The sequence below is a fragment of the Salvelinus fontinalis genome, chromosome 2, assembly GCF_029448725.1.
Source record: "Salvelinus fontinalis isolate EN_2023a chromosome 2, ASM2944872v1, whole genome shotgun sequence".
Taxonomy (NCBI): domain Eukaryota; kingdom Metazoa; phylum Chordata; class Actinopteri; order Salmoniformes; family Salmonidae; genus Salvelinus; species Salvelinus fontinalis.
Genome location: NC_074666.1, coordinates 31,717,458 through 31,737,739, shown reverse-complemented (window position 1 = coordinate 31,737,739; position 20,282 = coordinate 31,717,458). Strand labels below are relative to the sequence as shown.

The 20,282-nt window shown below is 41.6% G+C and overlaps 1 protein-coding gene and 1 pseudogene across 2 annotated transcripts; both read right to left on the bottom strand.

Annotated features, from left to right (window-relative positions):
* Window positions 1-94: 94 nt before the first annotated feature.
* LOC129816713 (ribonucleoside-diphosphate reductase large subunit-like) lies at window positions 95-19,803 on the bottom strand. 2 transcript variants are annotated; one of them, XM_055871527.1, is made up of 18 exons: window positions 19,285-19,803; window positions 17,688-17,776; window positions 17,410-17,587; window positions 14,014-14,174; window positions 13,881-13,920; window positions 13,518-13,680; window positions 11,783-11,924; window positions 11,448-11,531; window positions 11,075-11,236; window positions 10,857-10,936; window positions 10,567-10,768; window positions 5,064-5,213; window positions 4,721-4,942; window positions 4,517-4,593; window positions 4,234-4,369; window positions 4,006-4,101; window positions 3,650-3,838; window positions 95-3,354 (listed from the first exon to the last, which is right to left on the bottom strand). In XM_055871527.1, the coding sequence occupies exons 1-18, from the start codon at window positions 19,301-19,303 to the stop codon at window positions 3,166-3,168; spliced, it is 2,379 nt and encodes a 792-aa protein (XP_055727502.1). In that variant the 5' UTR covers window positions 19,304-19,803; the 3' UTR covers window positions 95-3,165. The 2 variants fall into 2 exon arrangements, with proteins under 2 accessions (XP_055727502.1, XP_055727510.1); XM_055871535.1 differs by lacking the exons at window positions 11,783-11,924; window positions 13,518-13,680; window positions 13,881-13,920; ... (2 more) ...; window positions 17,688-17,776; window positions 19,285-19,803 and adding an exon at window positions 11,629-11,731.
* Window positions 11,629-11,750, bottom strand: LOC129833854 (small nucleolar RNA SNORA17; annotated as a pseudogene).
* Window positions 19,804-20,282: the final 479 nt, after the last annotated feature.

Sequence of the window (20,282 nt, the reverse complement as noted above, 5' to 3'; positions counted from 1 at the left end):
CGCATGAATGAAACAAAACGGTTATGATCAATTAATTATGCTAAATCATGTGTTAGGTTCTAAATATCAGAGTAAGAACTCTACAGACACTATGAAAGCTTAAACCAAGTTTATTCACCCTAAAGGATCGAACAGCTGAACAGACAAAGACATATCTCCATCAGTGGTAAGATATACCCCAATTTGAGTGGTCTCCTCTTTAAACACTACAGCTTTATTACTAGGCAGGAAATTGTTATACAGGCAATAAACTGTTCCTTCTCCCTTACCGCTACCCCCTTCCTCACTAATCCACGGCTCTCTCCCCTTATCAGTGCTGCCACATGTGATCCTTTTCCCTGCACTTAGCACATTCCAAGCTTAATTGCACCCACCATAAACATTCCTCCTACAGATAACCATCTGGTGTAAACCCTATGGCACCGCTCATGTATCTAACATAACTAATGATTAATAATATTTAAAGTTCAGAAATCTGATCCCATCACATGCAAATATAACTTGTCCGTTTATAGCCGTATAGAAGACAACTGCTGGGTCTACCCAGGAAGAGCTTCTGACAGACGTGTACTATGGTGCATTGAGTTGGTTGGAACCTCTCCAGCACGCTGACAATTATTTATTTACGATTGACTTTGAGTGTCCCGGTGTAAGAATTTCCCCACTACATTTCTAATACCAATAAAAATTCTCAGATCTCCACAAGTGCATAGGGGTCCATTTGGGATTGGACCCAACACTCACCATAACAATTCTGGATTTAGGATTAGAAGATCCAGAGTGAAAGAAGCCCCATCTTCCTAATGCAATGCCTATCAAGTACAAAATAGTCACCTTGTGCCCATGTACTGGTATTGCTTAACTACTGCCGTCATTCAGGGCAGAGCCCTACCCATTTAGCTAGAGTAATAAATAATAATAAAAATTCATTTTATTTTCTTGTTACCTGTTTCGCATGTTATTTTGGCATTAATACATGTCACATATCAGTTTGCAAATAATGCAAAAAATAAAATAAAAATATTGAGTTAATGAAGCTGCATACAAACATGGTCTCTTTGCTTTCTTGAGTAAGGCAGCTACAAAATGCAGGTGTTTCAGCATACCGTGCCTGCTGTGGTGGTGGGCAGCCAGAGGAAAATACAGAGCGTATGAGTTGGTAATGTTCTCTAGTTGCGCCGTGATTGGCTCAGTGTTCTGTCACTCATAGGGACACTACGTCACTGCAAAATCTACAGGGAGAGCTCGAATATTCAAGCAAGCCCCTTGGGTGCTGCCAGAGTTACATTAGAAGTGCCCATCCAAGATGGCTCAAGGTCATTGGCCACAGATAAAATTACATATCTACAGTAGGTTTGATTGGACTGATCATGTCAACATCATACTTTCAAAATCTTAACTAGCAAGCTAGCAGTCATCTTGAATCAAGTCGACAATCTACTGGCAAATCCTTTTCAATCCTTGTCATATGAAGAGAAATTATAGATAAAACGTATCAGTGCTCATCGGCCATAAACATTAAACAAGTTAGAAATCGCAAATTCAACAATGAGTGGTTTGGAAGGAATCATTGGCTAACTGCAAGCATTGCACAGCAATCACTAACATGCTATTCAGTGGAGTGGATGTGGTCCAAGTCTGGGTTTATGGGTCTCTTTTCCAATCTTAATAAGGATAAACATTCAACATTGGCCATGCTGTCATTCCATCATGACTCCTGCCGCTTTCAAAACTGGAAACTCAGAACTGGGAAATCTCTTTCTAGAGCTCAGATCTGAAGACCACTAACGCCATGATTCGACCTTGTTTTATTCCCAGTTGTTTTGAAAGCACCATAAATCCAGAGAATGCCATACTTATAACAAAGTTTGACACAATTTGCCCACGAAGGACCGCCACGCCACCTTTCTGTTCAAGTGAGCACAGTACAATAAGGTGAGTCCAAAAATGTATTGTATACCGCTGCATAAATGTAATATGTCAGGGAGATAGTATTACTTTCTTAGCTACAGTATGTTGTGTAGTAAGCTGTTAGTAGCCCATGTTTCTCACCCTAATAATTTGGTCCCTTAGCCTACAGTTCAGACTTGGTGGTGCACATGTAGCCTATAGCCTGTTTTAGAGTAATGTAATCAAAGATTGTAAGAGTTTATGGTCTACTTATATGTCCCCTTTATTTATCCTACGGTTCTGACTTGGTGCACAGGGAGAACACTAAGAACGGCCCATGTTTTGAGTTCTGTCGCTGTAAATTTCAAAAAGTGCTGAGCAAATAGATTGACTACGTCCATCCTAGCTTGTTCATTGTCTTAATCGAAATTATGGATAGCCTCTTATCCGATCGTTGTCCCCTTATGCCATTATTTGTACATCTCAATTGTAAGTAGAACCCACATTTGTAAAAAATAAAAATAAAAAATAAAAAAAAAACATAGCTGACTTGTGTAAAGGCAGTAAATGTGGCTGAATGAACGGTTTCGCTGCCAAACAAGGCTCCGCTGATAGCTAGGTGTAGCAGTGGTAAGATGTTGGGACTGCTGCGGGGGCAGCTTTATATAGCCCCTAACAGTTTGTGGGCACCGTTATAGTCCAATTAAATGTATTGTTATCTAGTTTTTTTTGCCCTTCCAAGATTTACATGCTAAAATGGCCAACGAACTACTGTATACTTTACCATAAGTACAACAGGACATTGCATGAATGTCAAAACTTAATTACAAAGCACCCACCACACAGGTAAAATACAAAGAATACACCATTGAGGTTAACTTCTTGAATGAAATTTAAATGATGAAATCCTTAGATTTACATATTAACAATGGAGTTCACACTTTAAAAAAAATGAAACACTGAATTCTATACAAATCAAACAGTGTACCCAAGATAAATAGAAAACTGCCTACAGTTAATAATCTGTGATAAGGCAGACAGAAGCGCACCATGTACAGCACTACTTAGGCTACAGTAGCACGCCCACAAAACAACCATAATAGCCTGATCTATCAACCCCAAGCGTGAGCCTATGATCTGACATCAGGGCAGATAACTATGACATTAACTGGCCTAAAGACAATCAGAGTGGGGTTCAATGATATTGAGGAGTTCAGTGGTCCACCGCAATGGTTAATTAACTAAGAGCGAGGATAGGAGGAGTTAGGGGCCGGTCTAAGAGCCACACATTAGGCAGTCGTCACGGTTCTCCAGGGAACACACCATAGCGGCTCTGTTGATCTCCTTGATCTCCTCCTCGTTCTTAACCGACTGAGACTCTTTCAGCTTCTCCTTGTTCAAGGTGAACTGGATGGGGTTGGCTGCAGGCTTGGTCCTCAGGTAGTACATGCCTGTCTTCAGACCCTGAGAAAAGAGGTTAATGCTTTATCTTGATGAACAGCGGCATTCGGTTTATATTTAGCACTGCTTTGATTCTCCCTAGCCAGCCCACCCGTCTCTTTTGTAAGTGTTATCAATCACTCCAAGTGCCAGCTGTCCAGGGTCCTCGGCGTAGATGTAGGCCTGTCACCCATGACACAGTCTCGACACTTAGTAAGACTGCAACGCCTCGAGCAGCCATTTTAGCCCAATGGTTGAGGATAGCCCTGGGCTGGGACCACGTAGTGTTCTATAGATTTCAATAGTAAAGTAGACTCACCTGCTTCCAGCCGTAGAAGTGCATGCTGGTGAGCTTGCCATAGTTGGGCTCAGCGATGTGGATGTTGAGGGACTGGCTCTGGTCTATGAAGGCACCGCGGTCAGCAGCCATCTTCAGAATAGTCTTCTGGGAGATCTCCCACACAGTCTTATACAGCTCCTTCAGGTCATCTGGGATCTCAGCAATGCCCTAAAGACAAGTAACAAAGGAATTAGAACAATGACTACTGAAAAGGATAACACTTAAAATCTAACAGAAAGTCACACATGACATAACATTCAGTCAAATAGGGCATAATTGCACTCCAATTGCTCTTCATTGATTAGAGCTGTAATGTGATGGGTCTGGGTTCTCACCTGGACGGATCCGTTCTGACCAATCAGCTGGTTTTTCATCGCCTCGTTCCACAGCCCTCGCTCTGTTAGGTCCTTCAACAGGTGGGGGTTCACAATCTGCAGGTGACACAAAACCAAAACATTAGCGCTCACACACCCCCCCTACTCAAACCCTTCAAGTGTTTGAGTATGCTGTGTATGTCAGCAGAGGTCTAAGTGTCTGTGGAACCCCCAGAGAGTGATACTGACCTGGAACTCCCCAGAGAGGACTCTGCGGGTGTAGATGTTACTGGTGTAGGGCTCGATGGACTCGTTGTTGCCTAGGATCTGGGCTGTGGAGGCCGTGGGCATAGGGGCCAGCAGCAAACTGTTCCTGACACCATGCCTGGAGAAGGGGGGGGGGGGGGAGTGAAGTGGTGATGAGACAAAGGCTAGGACATATAAATCCACATGGAGGGCTTGGTTGGTAATGTATGTGTTGAGACTAACTGTAGTTGCATTGGTAAAATGGAGGACACGGTTGACAACTTACTTGGCAATCTTTTCCTTGAGAAGTTTCCAGTCCCACAGGTCAGTTGGGGTTTTGTCCCACATGTCATACTGAAGGATCTGAGGAAAAACAGTTTAAGCGCAAGACACCAACCAGGAAGGCCTGAAATTAACAAGTTAGCCAAAAACAGAAATCCTACACACAATATCTAACATCCCAGTTAGGTTTTAGCGTGGTGGTACTCACTCCTTTGCTGACGGGGGAGCCTGTGTAGGTTTGGTAGGCACCAAGCTCAGCAGCCAGCTCACAGCTGGACTCCAGGGAAGCGTAGTAGATGGTCTCAAATATCTGAGTGTTGAGCTTCTGGGCCTCAGCACTCTCAAAGGGGAAACGCATCAGAATGAAGGCATCAGCCAGACCCTGGACACCAATACCAATGGGCCTGTGGCGCTTGTTGGAGTTCTCAGCCTGGTTAGAAAGAATAACCGGCATGGGAAATCAGTTACAGGTCAACATGAAGACATAACTTGTAGAATCATCTGTCTTGCTGAACATTATTAGTACCACTACATTTAATTATAGACCATACCTCGATCACAGGGTAGTAGTTGATCTCGATGATCTTGTTGAGGTTCCTAACAATGACCTTGGTGACATAGGCCAGCTTGTTGAAGTCAAATGTTTTCTCTGGGGTGACGTACATGTTGAGGGCGATTGACGCCAGGTTACACACTGCCACCTGAGATTGAGAAACAGGAGCCAGATAGATTAGCATCACACTTTAAAAACAGCTGGTATGTGTGATCAACATTGATTTTCTACAATATACAAATCGAAGGATGTCATTCAAAATGTTTTGGGATTAAGTATGGATATTCTCAGAAAGCCATCAGCCTTGGGTGATAGATAGTAGGGATGGGCATTTTACATTTTTGACTGAGTACTCGCATAATTCTTTTCAGAGTACTAGAGCAAAACAAATACATAAAATCTACAGTGCATTCGGAAAGTATTCTGACCTTAACATTTTCCACATTTTGTTATGTTATTGCCTTATTCTAAATTGGATTAAATATTTCTCATCAAACTACACACAATACCCCATAATGACAAAACAAAAACAGGTTTTAGAAAAGTTTGCAAAATTATAAAAAATATGACATTTGCATAAGTCTTCTTGGGAATGTCGCTACAAGCTTGGCACACCTATATTTGGGGAGTTTCTCCCATTCTTCTCTGCAGATCCTCTCAAGCACTGTTTCAAGAAAAAGCAAGTGCCATTTAAGATTTGATTGAAACCGTAATAGCAACTGATTATATCATGACTGTGGCGGTTACATGCAAAAGCCTATTGTTGTACAAAGGCATAGTCTTGTTTTGTTCTTTTACCAGACAAGACGCTCTTATTTCACGAGCCCTTAGTCAAGACACCTATTTTATATATATTTTTTAAAACATGTAATAAAATAGAACAGAATATTTTTCCAAATGAAAAAGCTGCACTTGCGAAGTGATGCGCATCTCGTGCCTGGAACAGTTAGTCTTAAAGAGTGATAATTTTAAACGGGGTTCAATATGTCTAGTTTTTTGGTTACAAACTAAAAATCGGTCTTCTTTTAGATATACAGATATTCAATTTAGTTTACTCTGCCAGTTCATTTGAATTTTCAAAATAGATTAACAATTCCACTTTGAACACTGCATGGTGATGAATTAAGGCCACATTTGGCAAGTAGGCAAACATGCTGCCCCAACAAAATACACAACACGCACCCTCTATCATATACATACACACATCACCTAGTACCTTTACATGACATTCACTGAAGGATTCCAGCTCTTAAAGGTTTCCATTAGCCGGTAATAGCCAGCTTTTGAGGATAATAATAATTTTAAAAAGCTGATGAATAATATTGGCACCGGCCAATTGTCCAGGAGAAAAAATATATATAAATCACATTGCGAAATAATGCTTTTGAGCCTATTCATTGATGGAAATATATTTTACTGGTTATGAATATCGGTCTATAGGTTAATTTGCAGAAATTAGTGGAATTAAAATTGTCGCACATTCTGTATATTTGTTATGTATTTTATTTATCACACGCATACAGAGCCTTTGAGCGGAAAATCTTTAAGACAGTGCGAGAGCTGGTGCTACAGCATCTCAAACAGCAAATGCATAGGCAACGAAGGCAGGCTTCATCAGACAACTGAACATTTTTACTACATATGAGGCATGTCTTACCTTGCTTCAAAGTAGTGTAGCCAAAATCAGACCATATCCATGGTGGAAATTTGCTAAAATGTATTTCATTGTCCAGTAGCCAAAGGCACAATCCTCGTCATATTAGCAGCCCATGCTAGTTGTTGCATATTAGATCGCCCATTTTTCAAAATTTCTAATGACTATTTTCATCTTGGTCACATGAAACCACTCGCATGTGTGTACGTTTTTGAAAGGTTTTCCTCTAATTGCATTATGGAACAAACATTCACGCATAGCCTACTGCCTTGTGCGCATTGCTGCACTTAAGTGAATAAATAGTTTATCAACATTAGGCTAAACATTCTGATCGGTTGCATCAGACTCATTGCTTTTTAAAGTTACATTTTGTATGTAGCCTAGGCCTACTGGTTGTATGAATTTGCGATCCATCATACCACAACTGTCGCAGAGTCTGTTTGGAATAGGCTATTTCATTCGACAAGCTGACCAATAGAATAGGTCAACTTTTCAAAACATACGGAGCCACATTTTCCTAACGGAAACACTGGTATGCATACAGGCATGCTTAATGAGTCTGAAAATACGGTCAGTATTTATTAGGGATGCTCGATATATCGTAAGCATATCAGAAGATATTCGCTAAAATGACATACATACCTATATAACGTAGGTAGATGACGTAATGACGCCACGAAAAATATAGCGCAAATGGGTAGTTGATATTAGAGCTTGAACAATATGATTTTTCACCACCGAAACCGATTGGAGGACCAAAAAAAGCCGATACCGATTAATCGGACGATTTTTATATATAAGTATATACATAACACACATACACACAGTTGAAGTCGGAAGTTCACATACACATAGGTTGGAGTCATTAAAAAACGTGTTTTTTCAACCACTCCACAAATTTCTTGTTAACAAACTAGTTTTCGCAAGTCGGTTAGGACATCTACTTTGTGCATGACACAAGTATTTTTGCCAACAATTGTTTACAGACAGATTATTTCACATATCATGCACTGTATCACAATTCCAGTGGGTCAGAAGTTTACATACACTAAGTTGACTGTGCCTTTAAACAGCTTGGAAAATTACAGAAAAGGATGTAATGGCTTTAGAAGCTTCTGATAGGCTAATTGACATAATTTGAGTCAATTGGAGGTGTACCTGTGGATGTATTTCAAGGCCTACCTTCATACTCAGTGCCTCTTTGCTTGATATCATGGGAAATTAAAAAGAAATCAGCCAAGACTTCAGAAAAAAACATTGTAGACCTCCACAAGTCTGGTTCATCTTTGGGAGCAATTTCCAAATGCATGAAGGTACCTCATTCATCTGTACAAACAATAGTACGCAAGTATAAACACCATGGGACCACGCAGCCGTCACACCGCTTATGAAGGAGACGTGTTCTGTTTCCTAGAGATTAACGTACTTTGGTGCGAAATGTGCAAATCAATCCCAGAACAGCAGCAAAGGACCTTGTGAAGATGCTGGAGGAAACAGGTACAAAAGTATCTATATTCACAGTAAAACAAGTCCTATATCGACATAACCTGAAAGGCCGCTCAGCAAGGAAGAAGCCGCTGCTCCAAAACCGCCATAAAAAAGCCAGACTACGGTTTGCAACTGCACATGGGAACAAAGATCATACTTTTTGGAGAAATGTCCTCTGGTCTGATGAAACAAAAATATAACTGTTTGGCCATAATGGAGAAAAAAGGGGGAAGCTTGCAAGCCGAAGAACACCATCCCAACCGTGAAGCACGGGGGTGGCAGCATCATGTTGTGGGGGTGCATTGCTGCAGGAGGGGCTGGTGCACTTCACAAAATAGATGGCATCATGAGGTAGGAAAATTATGTGGATATACTGAAGCAACATCTCAAGACATCAGTCAGGAAGTTAAAGCTTGGTCGCAAACGGGTCTTCCAAATGGACAATGACCTCAAGCATACTTCCAAAGTTGTGGCAAAATGGCTTAAGGACAACAAAGTCAAGGTATTGGAGTGGACATTACAAAGCCCTGACCTTAATCCTATATAGAACATTTGTGGGCAGAACTGAAAAAGTGTGTACGAGCAAGGAGGCCTACAAACCTGACCCAGTTACACCAGCTCTGTCAAGAGGAATGGGTCAAGATTCACCCAACTTATTGTGGGAAGCTTGTGGAAGGCTACCCAAAACGTTGGACCAAAGTTAAACAATGTAAAGGCAATGCAACCAAATACTAATTGAGTGTATGTAAACTTCTGACCCACTGGGAATGTGATAAAATAAAAGCTGAAATAAATCATTCTCTACTATTAATTTGACATTTCACATTCATAAAATAAAGTGGTGATCCTAACTGACCTAAAACAGGACATTTTTACTAGGATTAAATGTCAGGAATTGTGAAAAACTGAGTTTAAATGTATTTGGCTAAGGTGTATATAAACTTCAACTGTGTGTGTGTGTGTGTATATATATATTCATATAAAAAAAAAATATAATAATTTTTTAAAAGCATTGTCCGATTAATCGGTATCGGCTTTTTTTGGTCCTCCAATAAATCGGTACCGCCGTTGATATTATATAATAATGACAACTACAACAATACTGAATGAACACTTATTTTAACTTAATATAATACATAAATAAAATCTATTTAGTCTGAAAAAAATAATGAAACATGCTCAATTTGGTTTAAATAATGCAAAAACAGTATTAGAGAAGTAAAAGTGCAACATGTGCCATGTAAAAAAGCTAACGTTTAAGTTCCTTGCTCAGAACATATGAAAGCTGGTGGTTCAATATTCCCAGTTAAGAAGTTTTAGGTTGTAGTTATTATAGGAATTATGACGTGTCGACTATTTCTCTATACCATTTGTATTTCATATACCTTTGACTATTGGATGTTCTAATAGGCACTTTAGTATTGCTAGCCTAATCTCAGGAGTTGATAGGCTTGAATGGATGCTTATGAGCCCGCTGCTGCCTACCACCGCTCAGTCAGACTGTGCTATCAAATCATAGACTTTATTATAATATAAACACAGTCATTAATAAATGGTAAAATCCGGAAACTATCATTTTGAAAACAAAACGTATATTCTTTCAGTGAAATACCGAACGGGCGGCAACCCTAAGTCTAAATATTGCCGTTACATTGCACAACCTTCAATGTTGTCATAATTATGTAAAATTCTGCCAAATTAGTTCGCAATGAGCCAGGAGGCCCAAACTGTTGCATATACCCTGACTATGCGTGCAATGAACACAAGAGAAGTGACCATTTCCCGAGTTAATATTGCCTGTTAACATGATTTTTAAAAAACTAAATATGCAGGTTTAAAAATATATTCTTCTGTGTATTGATTTTAAGAAAGGCATTGATGTTTATGGTTAGGTACATTCGTGCAACGATTATGCTTTTTTCGCGAATGTGTTTTGTTAAATCATCCCCCGTTTGGCGAAGTAGGCTGTGATTCGATGATAAATTAACAGGAACCGCATTGATTATATGCAACGCAGGACAAGCTAGTTAACCTAGTAATATCAACCATGTGTAGTTAACTAGTGATTGTGAAGATTGATTGTTTTTTCTAAGATAAGTTTAATGCTAGCTATCAACTTACCTTGGCTCCTTGCTGCACTCGTGTAACAGGTGGTCAAGCCTTCCACACAATTTCCTCGTGGAATGAAATATAATATAATCGGCATCCAAAAATGCAGATGACCGATTATTATCAAAACTTGAAAATCGGCCCTAATTAATCGGCCATGCCGATTAATCGGTCGATTTCTAGTTGATATTGTGACATTTTGGACACAGCCTCAGTAGTTCCAACCGTTTAGGTAATCCGTTTCCCTCACCTCATCATGGCTGGTGTACTCTACAATCTCAGTACAGAGGTTACTGGACTTGATGGTTCCCAGGTTCTGATGGTTACTTTTCCTGTTGCAGGCGTCCTTGTAGAGCATGTAGGGGGTGCCCGTCTCAGTCTGGGACTCAATGATGGCGTGCCACACCTGCTGGGCCTTTACCACCCGCTTCACACAACCCTCTTGCTCATACCTGGGGTGAGACAGGACCAGTGAGACTGCACACAAAGCTGAGACTGGTATGTAGCTGTGTTATACAGGCTCAGGAGCACCAGTCTTACCTGGTATAGAGATTCTCAAACTCCTCCCCCCAGCACTCATCCAGTCCAGGGCAGTCACTGGGGCACATCAGGGACCAGTCCTGTGGGTACAATACACCATGAGTACTGATATCTTGAAGATACACATTGAAATAAAACCATTCCATATTCCTTTCTTTATCACTAAATTCCATATCTCGTTTGAACAATTCAGTTTGTACACAGATGTTGCTGCATACCTGGTTGCTCTCCACTCTCTTCATAAAGAGATCAGGGATCCACATGCCGTAGAACAGATCTCTGGCCCTCTGCTCTTCCTTCCCCGTGTTCTTCTTCAGGTCCAAGAAGTCAAACACATCAAAGTGCCACGGCTCCAAGTACATGGCAAACGCACCAGGTCTCTGAGGAGAGGGGAATGAGAGCGGGCGTTAACTGTCTGATGAATGTACAGTAAACACAGGCCACAGAGTCTGAAATGCATGTTCTCAGAGCCATCAGCCTTGGGTGTAGAGGGTGGGTCATCTCTGCGCAGAACACTAATGCACATCTGTGAGGTCATCCTGTAGCCAGAGTCAATAACACAACCTCTAGCTAATCTCATTTCATTCTCACCTTGTTGCCTCCCTGGTCCACATAGCGTGCTGTGTTGTTGTACACTCGGAGCATGGGAACAAGCCCATTGGAATTTCCATTTGTCTGAAAAAAAATAATGTAAAAAGCCTCAGTCAATGAGACTTGCCAAGCGTTACAATGAAAAGGCATCTTTGATTATTTATAAAACGCTTTCCCCCACCATGTCGGAGCAATCAATCGTCCACTGTTCTGGGTCGTTGGAGTAGACATAGCCATCATTCTCTGCCCCTCATGACACAGGCTCGACACTTACAGTCAGACTGCAACGCCTCAAGGGGCAGTCTTATTTATAAACGCGACCGTGTGATCCTCACCCCAGCGATGTAGCTGCCCGTGGCTCTGATGCAGCTGACTGCCACTCCGATGCCCCCTGCTGATTTTGAGATTAGGGCACATTGCTTCAGGGTGTCGTAGATGCCCTCGATGCTGTCGTCCTTCATGGCCAGCAGGAAACAGCTGAAAATCAAGAAGGACAACCCATATAAAACACATCAAGCACTTTTCTGGTTTGCACCTGGAACGGTCAATGTCTATAGTTTCTAAACTTTACTTTCAGCTAACTTAACATGCGTAAATATTTGAATGAACATAAGATTCAACAATTGAGACAAACTGAACAGGTTCCACAGACATTATTCAATTTCTGTTAGTCACATACATGTTTCCCTGAACAAAGGGGGGGGGGTCAAAATCAAACAGTAAGTATCTGGTGTGGCCACCAGCTGCATTAAGCACTGCATCTCCTTCTCATGGACGGCACCAGATTTGCCGGTTCTTGCTGTGAGATGTTACCCCACTCTTCCACCAAGGCACCTGCAAGTTCCCGGACATTTCTGGGGGGGGGGGGGGGTGGCCCTAGGCCTCACCCTCTGATCCAACAGGTCCCAGACGTGCTCAATGGGATTGAGATCCGGGCTCGTCGCTGGCCATGGCAGAACTGACATTCCGGTCTTGCAGGAAATCATGCACAGAACAAGCAGTATGGCTGGTGGCATTGTCATGCTGGAGGGTCATATCAGAATGAGCCTGCAGGAAGGGTACCACATGAGGGAGGAGGTCTTCTCTGTGACGCACAGCGTTGAGATTGCCTGCAATGACAACAAGCTCAGTCCGATGACTGTGACACACCGCCCCAGACTATGACGGACCCTCCACCTCCAAATCGATCCCGCTCCAGAGTACAGGCCTCTGTGTAACGCTCATTCCTTCGATGATAAACGCGAATCCGACCATCACCCCTGGTGAGACAAAACCGCAACTCGTCAGTGAAGAGCACTTTTTGCCAGTCCTGTCTGGTCCAGCTACGGTGAGTTTGTGCCCATACGCAACATTGTTGCCGGTGATGTCTGTTGAGGACCTGCCTTACTACAGGCCTACAAGCCCTCAGTCCAGCCTCTCTCAGCCTATTAAAGACAGTCTGAGCACTGATGGAGGGATTGTGAGTTCCTGGTGTAACTTGGGCAGCTGTTGCCATCCTGTACCTGTCCTGCAGGTGAGATGTTCAGATGTACCGATGTTGTTACACGTGGTCTGCCACTGCGAGGACGATCAGCTGTCTGTCCTGTCTCCCTGTAGCGCTGTCTTAGACGTCTCACAGTACGGACATTGCAATTTATTGCCCTGGCCACATCTGCAGTCCTCATGCCTCCTTGCAGCATGCCTAAGGCATGTTCAGGCAGATGAGCAGGAACCCAGGGCATCTTTATTTTGGTGTTTTTCAGAAACAGTAGAAAGGCCTCTTTAGTGTCCTAACTTTTCAGAACTGTGACCTTAATTGCCTACCATCTGTAAGCTGTTAGTGTCTTAACAACCGTTCCACTGGTGCATGTTCATTCATTGTTTATGGTTCATTGAACAAGCATGGGAAACAGTGTTTAAACCCTTTACAATGAAGATCTGTGAAGTTATTTTAAATTTTTACAAATTATCTTTGAAAGACAGGGTCCTGAAAAAGGGAAGTTCCTTTTTTTGCTGAGTTTATAATTCAGTAATCATAGCCATTACACTGAGGAATGGCTTATAGTAGGATGGCTGTTAGTAAGCGCTTACCTAGACAGCTGTGGGCGGTTGGTGCCAGCGTTGAAGAGTGTGGGGGAAGCGTGGGTGAACCACTTCTCTGACAGCAGGTTGTAAGTCTCGATGGCAGCATCAATGTCAGTCTTATGAATCCCAACTGCCACCCTCATGAGCATGTGCTGTGGTCGCTCAGCAACTACACAGGAACAGGACAGATCAACATGACGGATACAGCTCATCTGAACTACATATTTCCACATAAAAAAGCTGCTCCGATAATGTGTCTGTTTGACCAGGTGCCACTGGTGATGAGCCCTAATCCAATGTAGCATATGTTCATGTCATGAAAAGATGTAATTTCTGACAGGGAGGTAATGTATCCATGAGGCAACTCACCTTTCCCATCAATTTTCAGCAAGTAGGACCGCTCAAGTGTCTATGTAGAAAAATACAAATTTGTTTACTCTCCTACCATTGCAGAATTGACTTAAATTGCTATTGCTCATAAACCATGTACTGTAAAAATGACCTTGAATCCAAAGAAGTTATAGGAGAAGTCCCGGTCAAAGATAATGGCCGAGTTGAGGCGGTCCTTGTTTTCTAGGACAATGTCGAGTGTTTCCTTGGCGACCATGGGAGAGTGCTGTTTGTTTAGCGGGTTGACATAGTTGTATAGATCCTCCACCACATCTGCAACAGCATTGACGAAGAAAATAAGATGGTTAAAAAGATTTTTCGGATAAAAGTAGTTTGCAGTGCTGTAGTACGCAAGCCCAGGACTAACTCGAGATTCGATTTTCATGACTTTTGACTACCATTGGTGAATCGGACTTGCATTTGCACTTGGACTGGATAGGCTACTATGATAAGCAGAATATTAGCAGCACCGGGTACGCAGAGCAGCGAGGGTTGTTCTCTAGCTAGTAATGGGACTGATGCGCCACACCGGCACACGCAGCCCATATCAGAAGGTGAGCTTCGGAGACGCAAGCGATGAGTGTGGGCAGACAGGCTCCACTCCGCCACCAATCTTAGGCGAGACATTACGCAAGCAACTCACGTCCCTGTAACCACCAGCCTACTATTTAGCATTGCCTAGTTAATACTATTGTTTTACATTTCATAAAGCAGTTTGTTTCTTTAGTTTAAAAGTAAAAGTCTCTTCCCATAAGTATTGAAAAGTAGGCCGTCTTTGAATGTGTAGTGTCTCTACGCTCCCACTTTCCCATGTCTCCCTTTAGTTCACACTTTGGAATAAACATGAAAAAAATAGAAATATTTGTGAGTTATCACAAAAAAAAGTAGCCCGTTACAATTATTGCAAATAATAATCTGATCAATCTGACAGGAGAAATAGCCAATTCAGTCTAGAGAACATTTCATCCCGTCAAAACACCTGTACAAATTTGACATAACTATTTAACATTGTATTAAAATGTGTGTGAGAACGTGTATTAGGGACTTTTTTTTTCTCCATAGGCTATTGCATATTTCAGGCAATTATGACCATTGTGAAATGCTCACATGAAAAATCATCCCGTCACTAGTTGTTGACAGACAGATTTCTGCCAAATCAATACAGGCGCAAATCTAGCAACAGACGATCATCGAGCCAGCAAACAAGCAAGCAAAAAAATTAAACAGCAGTAGGCCTAACCAAAATACCAAATGTCTAAAGAACATAAAAAGTTGGTAAACCAATATATTTTTGCTCCGTTGTTTTTGCTCCAATATAATATGTTTTTGCTCCAATATACTTTGCTCCGTTGTTAAACTCAGACCCAGTGACTCAGACTTGAGCACTTGGACCAGGACTTGAGCACTAGGCCTGACTTCAGCCATTGGGACTCTTAGGTGCTTCTAGCAACGCGGGTGTATTTACAGTGCATTCGGAAAGTATTCAGACCCCTTAACTTTTTCCAAATGTTGTTACATTACAGCCTTATTCTAAAATGAAATCATTTCCCCCCTTCAATCTACACACAATACCCCACAATGACAAAAAAAAAATTTCTAAATTACAATTTTTTTATTAAAAACAATATCACATTTACATAAGTATTCAGACTGTTTACTCAGTACATTGTTGAAGTTACCTTTCTTAGTGATTACAGCTGAGTATGACGCTACAAGCTTGGCACACCTGTATTTGGGGAGTTTCTCCCATTCTTCTCTGCAGATCCTCTCAAGTAGGTTGGATGGGGAGTGTCACTGCACAGTTATTTTCATATCTCTCCAGAGATGTTCAAACAGGTTCAAGTCCGGGAACTTGCCTGGCCACTCAAGGACATTCAGAGACTTCTCCCGAAGCCACTCCTGCATTGTCTTGGCTATGTGCTTAGGGTGGTTGTCCTATTGGAAGGTGAACCTTTGCCCCAGTCTGAGGTCCTCAGTGCTCTGGAACAGGTTTTCATCAAGGATCTCTTTGTACTTTGCTCCGTTCATCTTTCCTTCGATCCTGACTAGTCTCCCAGTCACTGCTGCTGAAAAACATCCCCACAGCATGATGCTGCCACCACCACACTTCACCGTAGGGATGGTGGCAGGTTTCCTCCAGAGGTGACACTTAGCGTTCATGAAAAATAGTTTAATCTTGTTTTCTCATGGTCTGAGAGTCCTTTACATAGCTTTTGGCAAACTCTAAGCGGGCTGTCATGAGCCTTTGACTGAAGAGTTGCTTCAGTCTGGCCACTACCATAAAGGCCTAATAGGTGGAGTGCTGTAGAGATGGTTGTCCTTCTGGGAGGTTCTCCCATCTCCACAGAGGAACTCTGGAGCTCTGTAAGAGTGACGATCGGGTTCTTGGTAACCTCCCTGACCAATGCCCTTCTCCCCCGATTGCTCAGTTTGGCCAGGCGGCCAGCTCTAGGAAGAGTCTTGGTGGTTCCAAACTTCTTCCATTTAAGAATGTGGCCAATGTGTTCTTTGGGACCTTCAATTTTGCAGAAATATTTTGGTACCCTTCCTCAGATATGTGCCTCAACACAATCATGTCTTGGAGCTCTACAGACAATTCCTTCGACCTCATGGTTTGGTTTTTGCTCTGACATGCACTGTCAACTGTGGAACCTTATATTTACAAGTGTATGTCTTTCCAAATCATGTCAAATCAATTGAATTTACCACAGGTTGTAGAAACATCAATGGTGATCAATGGAAACAGGATGCACCTGAGCTCAATTCCGAGTCACATACTGTAGCAAAGTGTCTGAATACTTATTTACATAAGGTATATCAGTTTATTTATTTAGCAAAAATTTCCAAAAACCTGTTTTCACTTTGTCATTATGGGGTATTGTTTGTAGATCGACAAGGGGAAAAAGGTATTCATTCAAGGCTGTAACATAACAACATTTTGAAAAAGTCAAGGCGTCTGAATACTTTCCGAATGCACTGTACATACACTAGCATTGGTTTCAATTGTATTGGGTTTCACAAAAACAGTCAGTGGGAAGCCAGAAATTAAATACAATTCAATTTCAATTGTGCCTGTGGGCAGGATTGTTGAGCAATATGGTGCAGGGAATTTGAGTCAATATCTAAATGAGCATATTATTAAACCGACTTTCCAAACATGGATCTGTTATATACCGTCGCCCCCTCTGCTTACCTCCTGACAAAATAAAAGTCAATTTGTGAACAAAAGATGTGTATCTGGTCAGAGCTTTTTTTCACTCTTCCATGAAATAAGCAGATACACCCAGGACACACCCATGGCTTAGACATTACTTTTACACACCATGTTTTTTAATAACCAAAGTGAGATTGTCAGCTCACTGGCATGTTGGACATCTGAGCCAGTGAATGTGGTGGCTTAAAATAGGCTACTTTGACCGAGCCTGATAACTGAGCAGTATGCATAACTTTTAGAACAAAGGTCAGAAGAATTACAGTTTGAGAGAGAGCAAGTGCGAGAGAGACTTACCGCTGAAAACCTTCTTGGTCTCCTTGTGCAGGTTGGAGACTGCAATGCGGGCAGCCAGGATGGCATAGTCGGGGTGTTTGGTGGTGAGTGTGGCAGCGATCTCTGCAGCCAGCGTGTCCAGCTCCACTGTGGTGACCCCATTGTACAGACCTTGGATGACCTTCATAGTGATCTGGGTCTGAAAGGTGTAACAGGCAGAATACAGGGTTATGGTGCACACAGAAAACACTACAATTGACAAACAATAGAAATACGTTGAACATAACATGTCAACTTACTGGATCGACAAAGTCAGAGTTGAGTCCATAGCACAGCTTCTGGATGCGGGAGGTAATCTTGTCAAACATGACACGCTCTTGGCGCCCATCTGAAAATTATGTAAAGACTGAAGTGTTAGTCAGAAATCACTTCAATAACATGAATGTGTGCCATGGGAAAAGAACATTGAAGTAAATGTCAGTCATATTTCCCCAAAGCTTTAAAACTAGTGACTAGTGTCTATGCAGAACAAAAATATATAAAATGCAACAATTTCAAAGATTTTACTGGGATACTGTTCATAAGGAAAATCAGTCAATTGAAATAACTTCATTAGGCCCTAATCTATGGATTTCACATGACTGGGAATACAAATATGCATTCGTAAGTCAAATACCTAAAAAAAATAAAAGTAGGGGCCTGGATCAGAAAACCAGTCGGTTTCTGGTGTGACCACCATTTGCCTCATGCAGCGCGATATCTCCTGGGGCTGGGGCTGTGCATTATCATGCTGAAACACGGTGATGGTGCCGATGAATGGCACGAAAATGGGCCTCAGGATCTCGTCACGGTACCTCTGTGCATTCAAATTGCCATTGATAAAATGCAATTGTGTTTATTGTCAGTAGCTTATGCCTGCCCATACCATAACCCCACCATGGGGCACCTTGTTCACAACGTTGACACAGGCAAACCGCTCACCCACACGCCATACACATTGTCTGCTGTTGTGAGGCCAGTTGGATGTACTGCCATATCCTTTAAAACGACGTTGAAGGTGGCTTTTGGTAGAGAAGTGAACATTCAATTCTCTGGCAACAACTCTGGTGGACATTCCTGCAGTCAGCATGCCAATTGCACACTTCTGCAAAACTAACAGGGATGGTAACACATTTGTGCACAAAATTTGAGAGAAATAAAATGTTTGTGCATATGTACATTTTCTGGAACCTTATATTATAACACTTTACATGTTGCGTTTATGTTTGTTCAGCCAGCTAACGTCCTGTTTTGTAAACCAGAAAGCTGTTTGGGGAAAAAGTAACAAAATTGAAATACTTGAAAATGTTAGTTACTGTATATATGACTACTTAATTGATGGGATAATAAATCACTTCCAATCAAATTACATATGTAGAGGTTAGCTAAACAAAAGTTTAAACAATTAGGCGCCAAGTTTGACAAAGCCTGAACATTCCTGTCTTGATCTAGTTAACGCGTTCAATCACATTTGGTAACAGTTCAATTTCTGAATTGGTGCGTGACGTTACCTTAGCAACTAAATTAGTTACGTGGTCTTCAAAAAGTATTTTCAATATAACTGACATGTATTAACTACTGTTAGCTATAATATAACACATGTAAAGTTGTTGTCTAACTAACCTTTGCTAACTAGGTTAGCATTATAGTTACGCAGAAAACTAGATTAGCCAACCAGCTGACAGTAGCTAGCAACCTAACTAGGCGAAGTCATTCAACGTAATTAATTTGAAAGTATATACTAACTACAGCAAAATACTCAAGCTTGCTTGTACGAAGAAACATGAGATCAAGACACAGGCAAATGACAAGTACAGTAACGTTAACTTGCTATCCTTCCTACTATAAAGGACCTACCTCGCTTTATCACATGCATGTTGACAAGGGTTGTTTTCTTTCCAGAGGAAGTGTGAAATATAAGAATAACACTAATACTGTATATAGCTTAGAATGTAGCGGTACAATGACACAGTATTTCACGCTAGCAACCGCCGCTGACTTCAAATGAGGAGGATAAAGCGCGAATAACTTAAACAACCCGCCACAAACTCTTTTGGCACAAAATGTGTAGCCAATCAGAGGAAGAACGAGGCCACAGAACAATGGTTGGTTATAAACATCTTTGGAGGCCCAACTCGGCGGAAAATCTGTCTCCCTCCAGCAAGTGGTATTTTTTTCGTCGACCAAGCAAGGAGCTGTTGTATGGAGGTCAATGAGTGTCGAATTTATTCAACAAAAAAATGAATGGCTTATTTTCTACGTTATGTTTATTTGATCAAAAATAAGTTTCGTAATGCTTAAATTGTTACAAGTGTACTGATATAAGTAGAACACGTGACATTCTGCAGCATATTCATGGCATGAGGCTAGTAGGATAGGATCTCTCCATGGAATACAGACGGTTTACAATAATGAGATGTATCCACCAATCCAAAGAAATTATAGGCGGGCGCTAGACACCCACCGTGCCGTTTTGTGGACAACGACTCCCATTCGTATCTTGTCAGTTTATCCATAATCTTTGGTTAAACCAATTACAGCGGCTTGTTCTCCTTAGTTTCCGTGTTCCAGTCAGCTGTCACCATAAACAAAATCTGGCGGGATATTTTGAAACGTAAACTAGGTCATTTGCTTTGTGGGTTGGTTGGCTTTGTTTGGCAAACACTGAATAAGACTACATCATCAACCTACTCTTTACAATACTGACTGATCAAGGATGATGAATGCTCAGAGACATTTCTTAGAGGACATGTTACAGTAAGAGGACCATAAAACAATTTTAATAAGTTAAATTCTTGAACAATATACCGGTATTCACCTTTGCACAAGACTCCTTTAAAATGTTTCACAGCAAA

Bases quoted from the DNA above. Each gene is read 5' to 3' on its own strand.
- LOC129816713 (XM_055871527.1), bottom strand. The intron at 13,681-13,880 runs GTGAGTTGCCTC...GTTCCTGTGTAG, and splicing joins GCTGAAAATTGATGGGAAAG to TTGCTGAGCGACCACAGCAC. The intron at 10,769-10,856 runs GTAAGACTGGTG...GTCTCACCCCAG, and splicing joins TTTGAGAATCTCTATACCAG to GTATGAGCAAGAGGGTTGTG.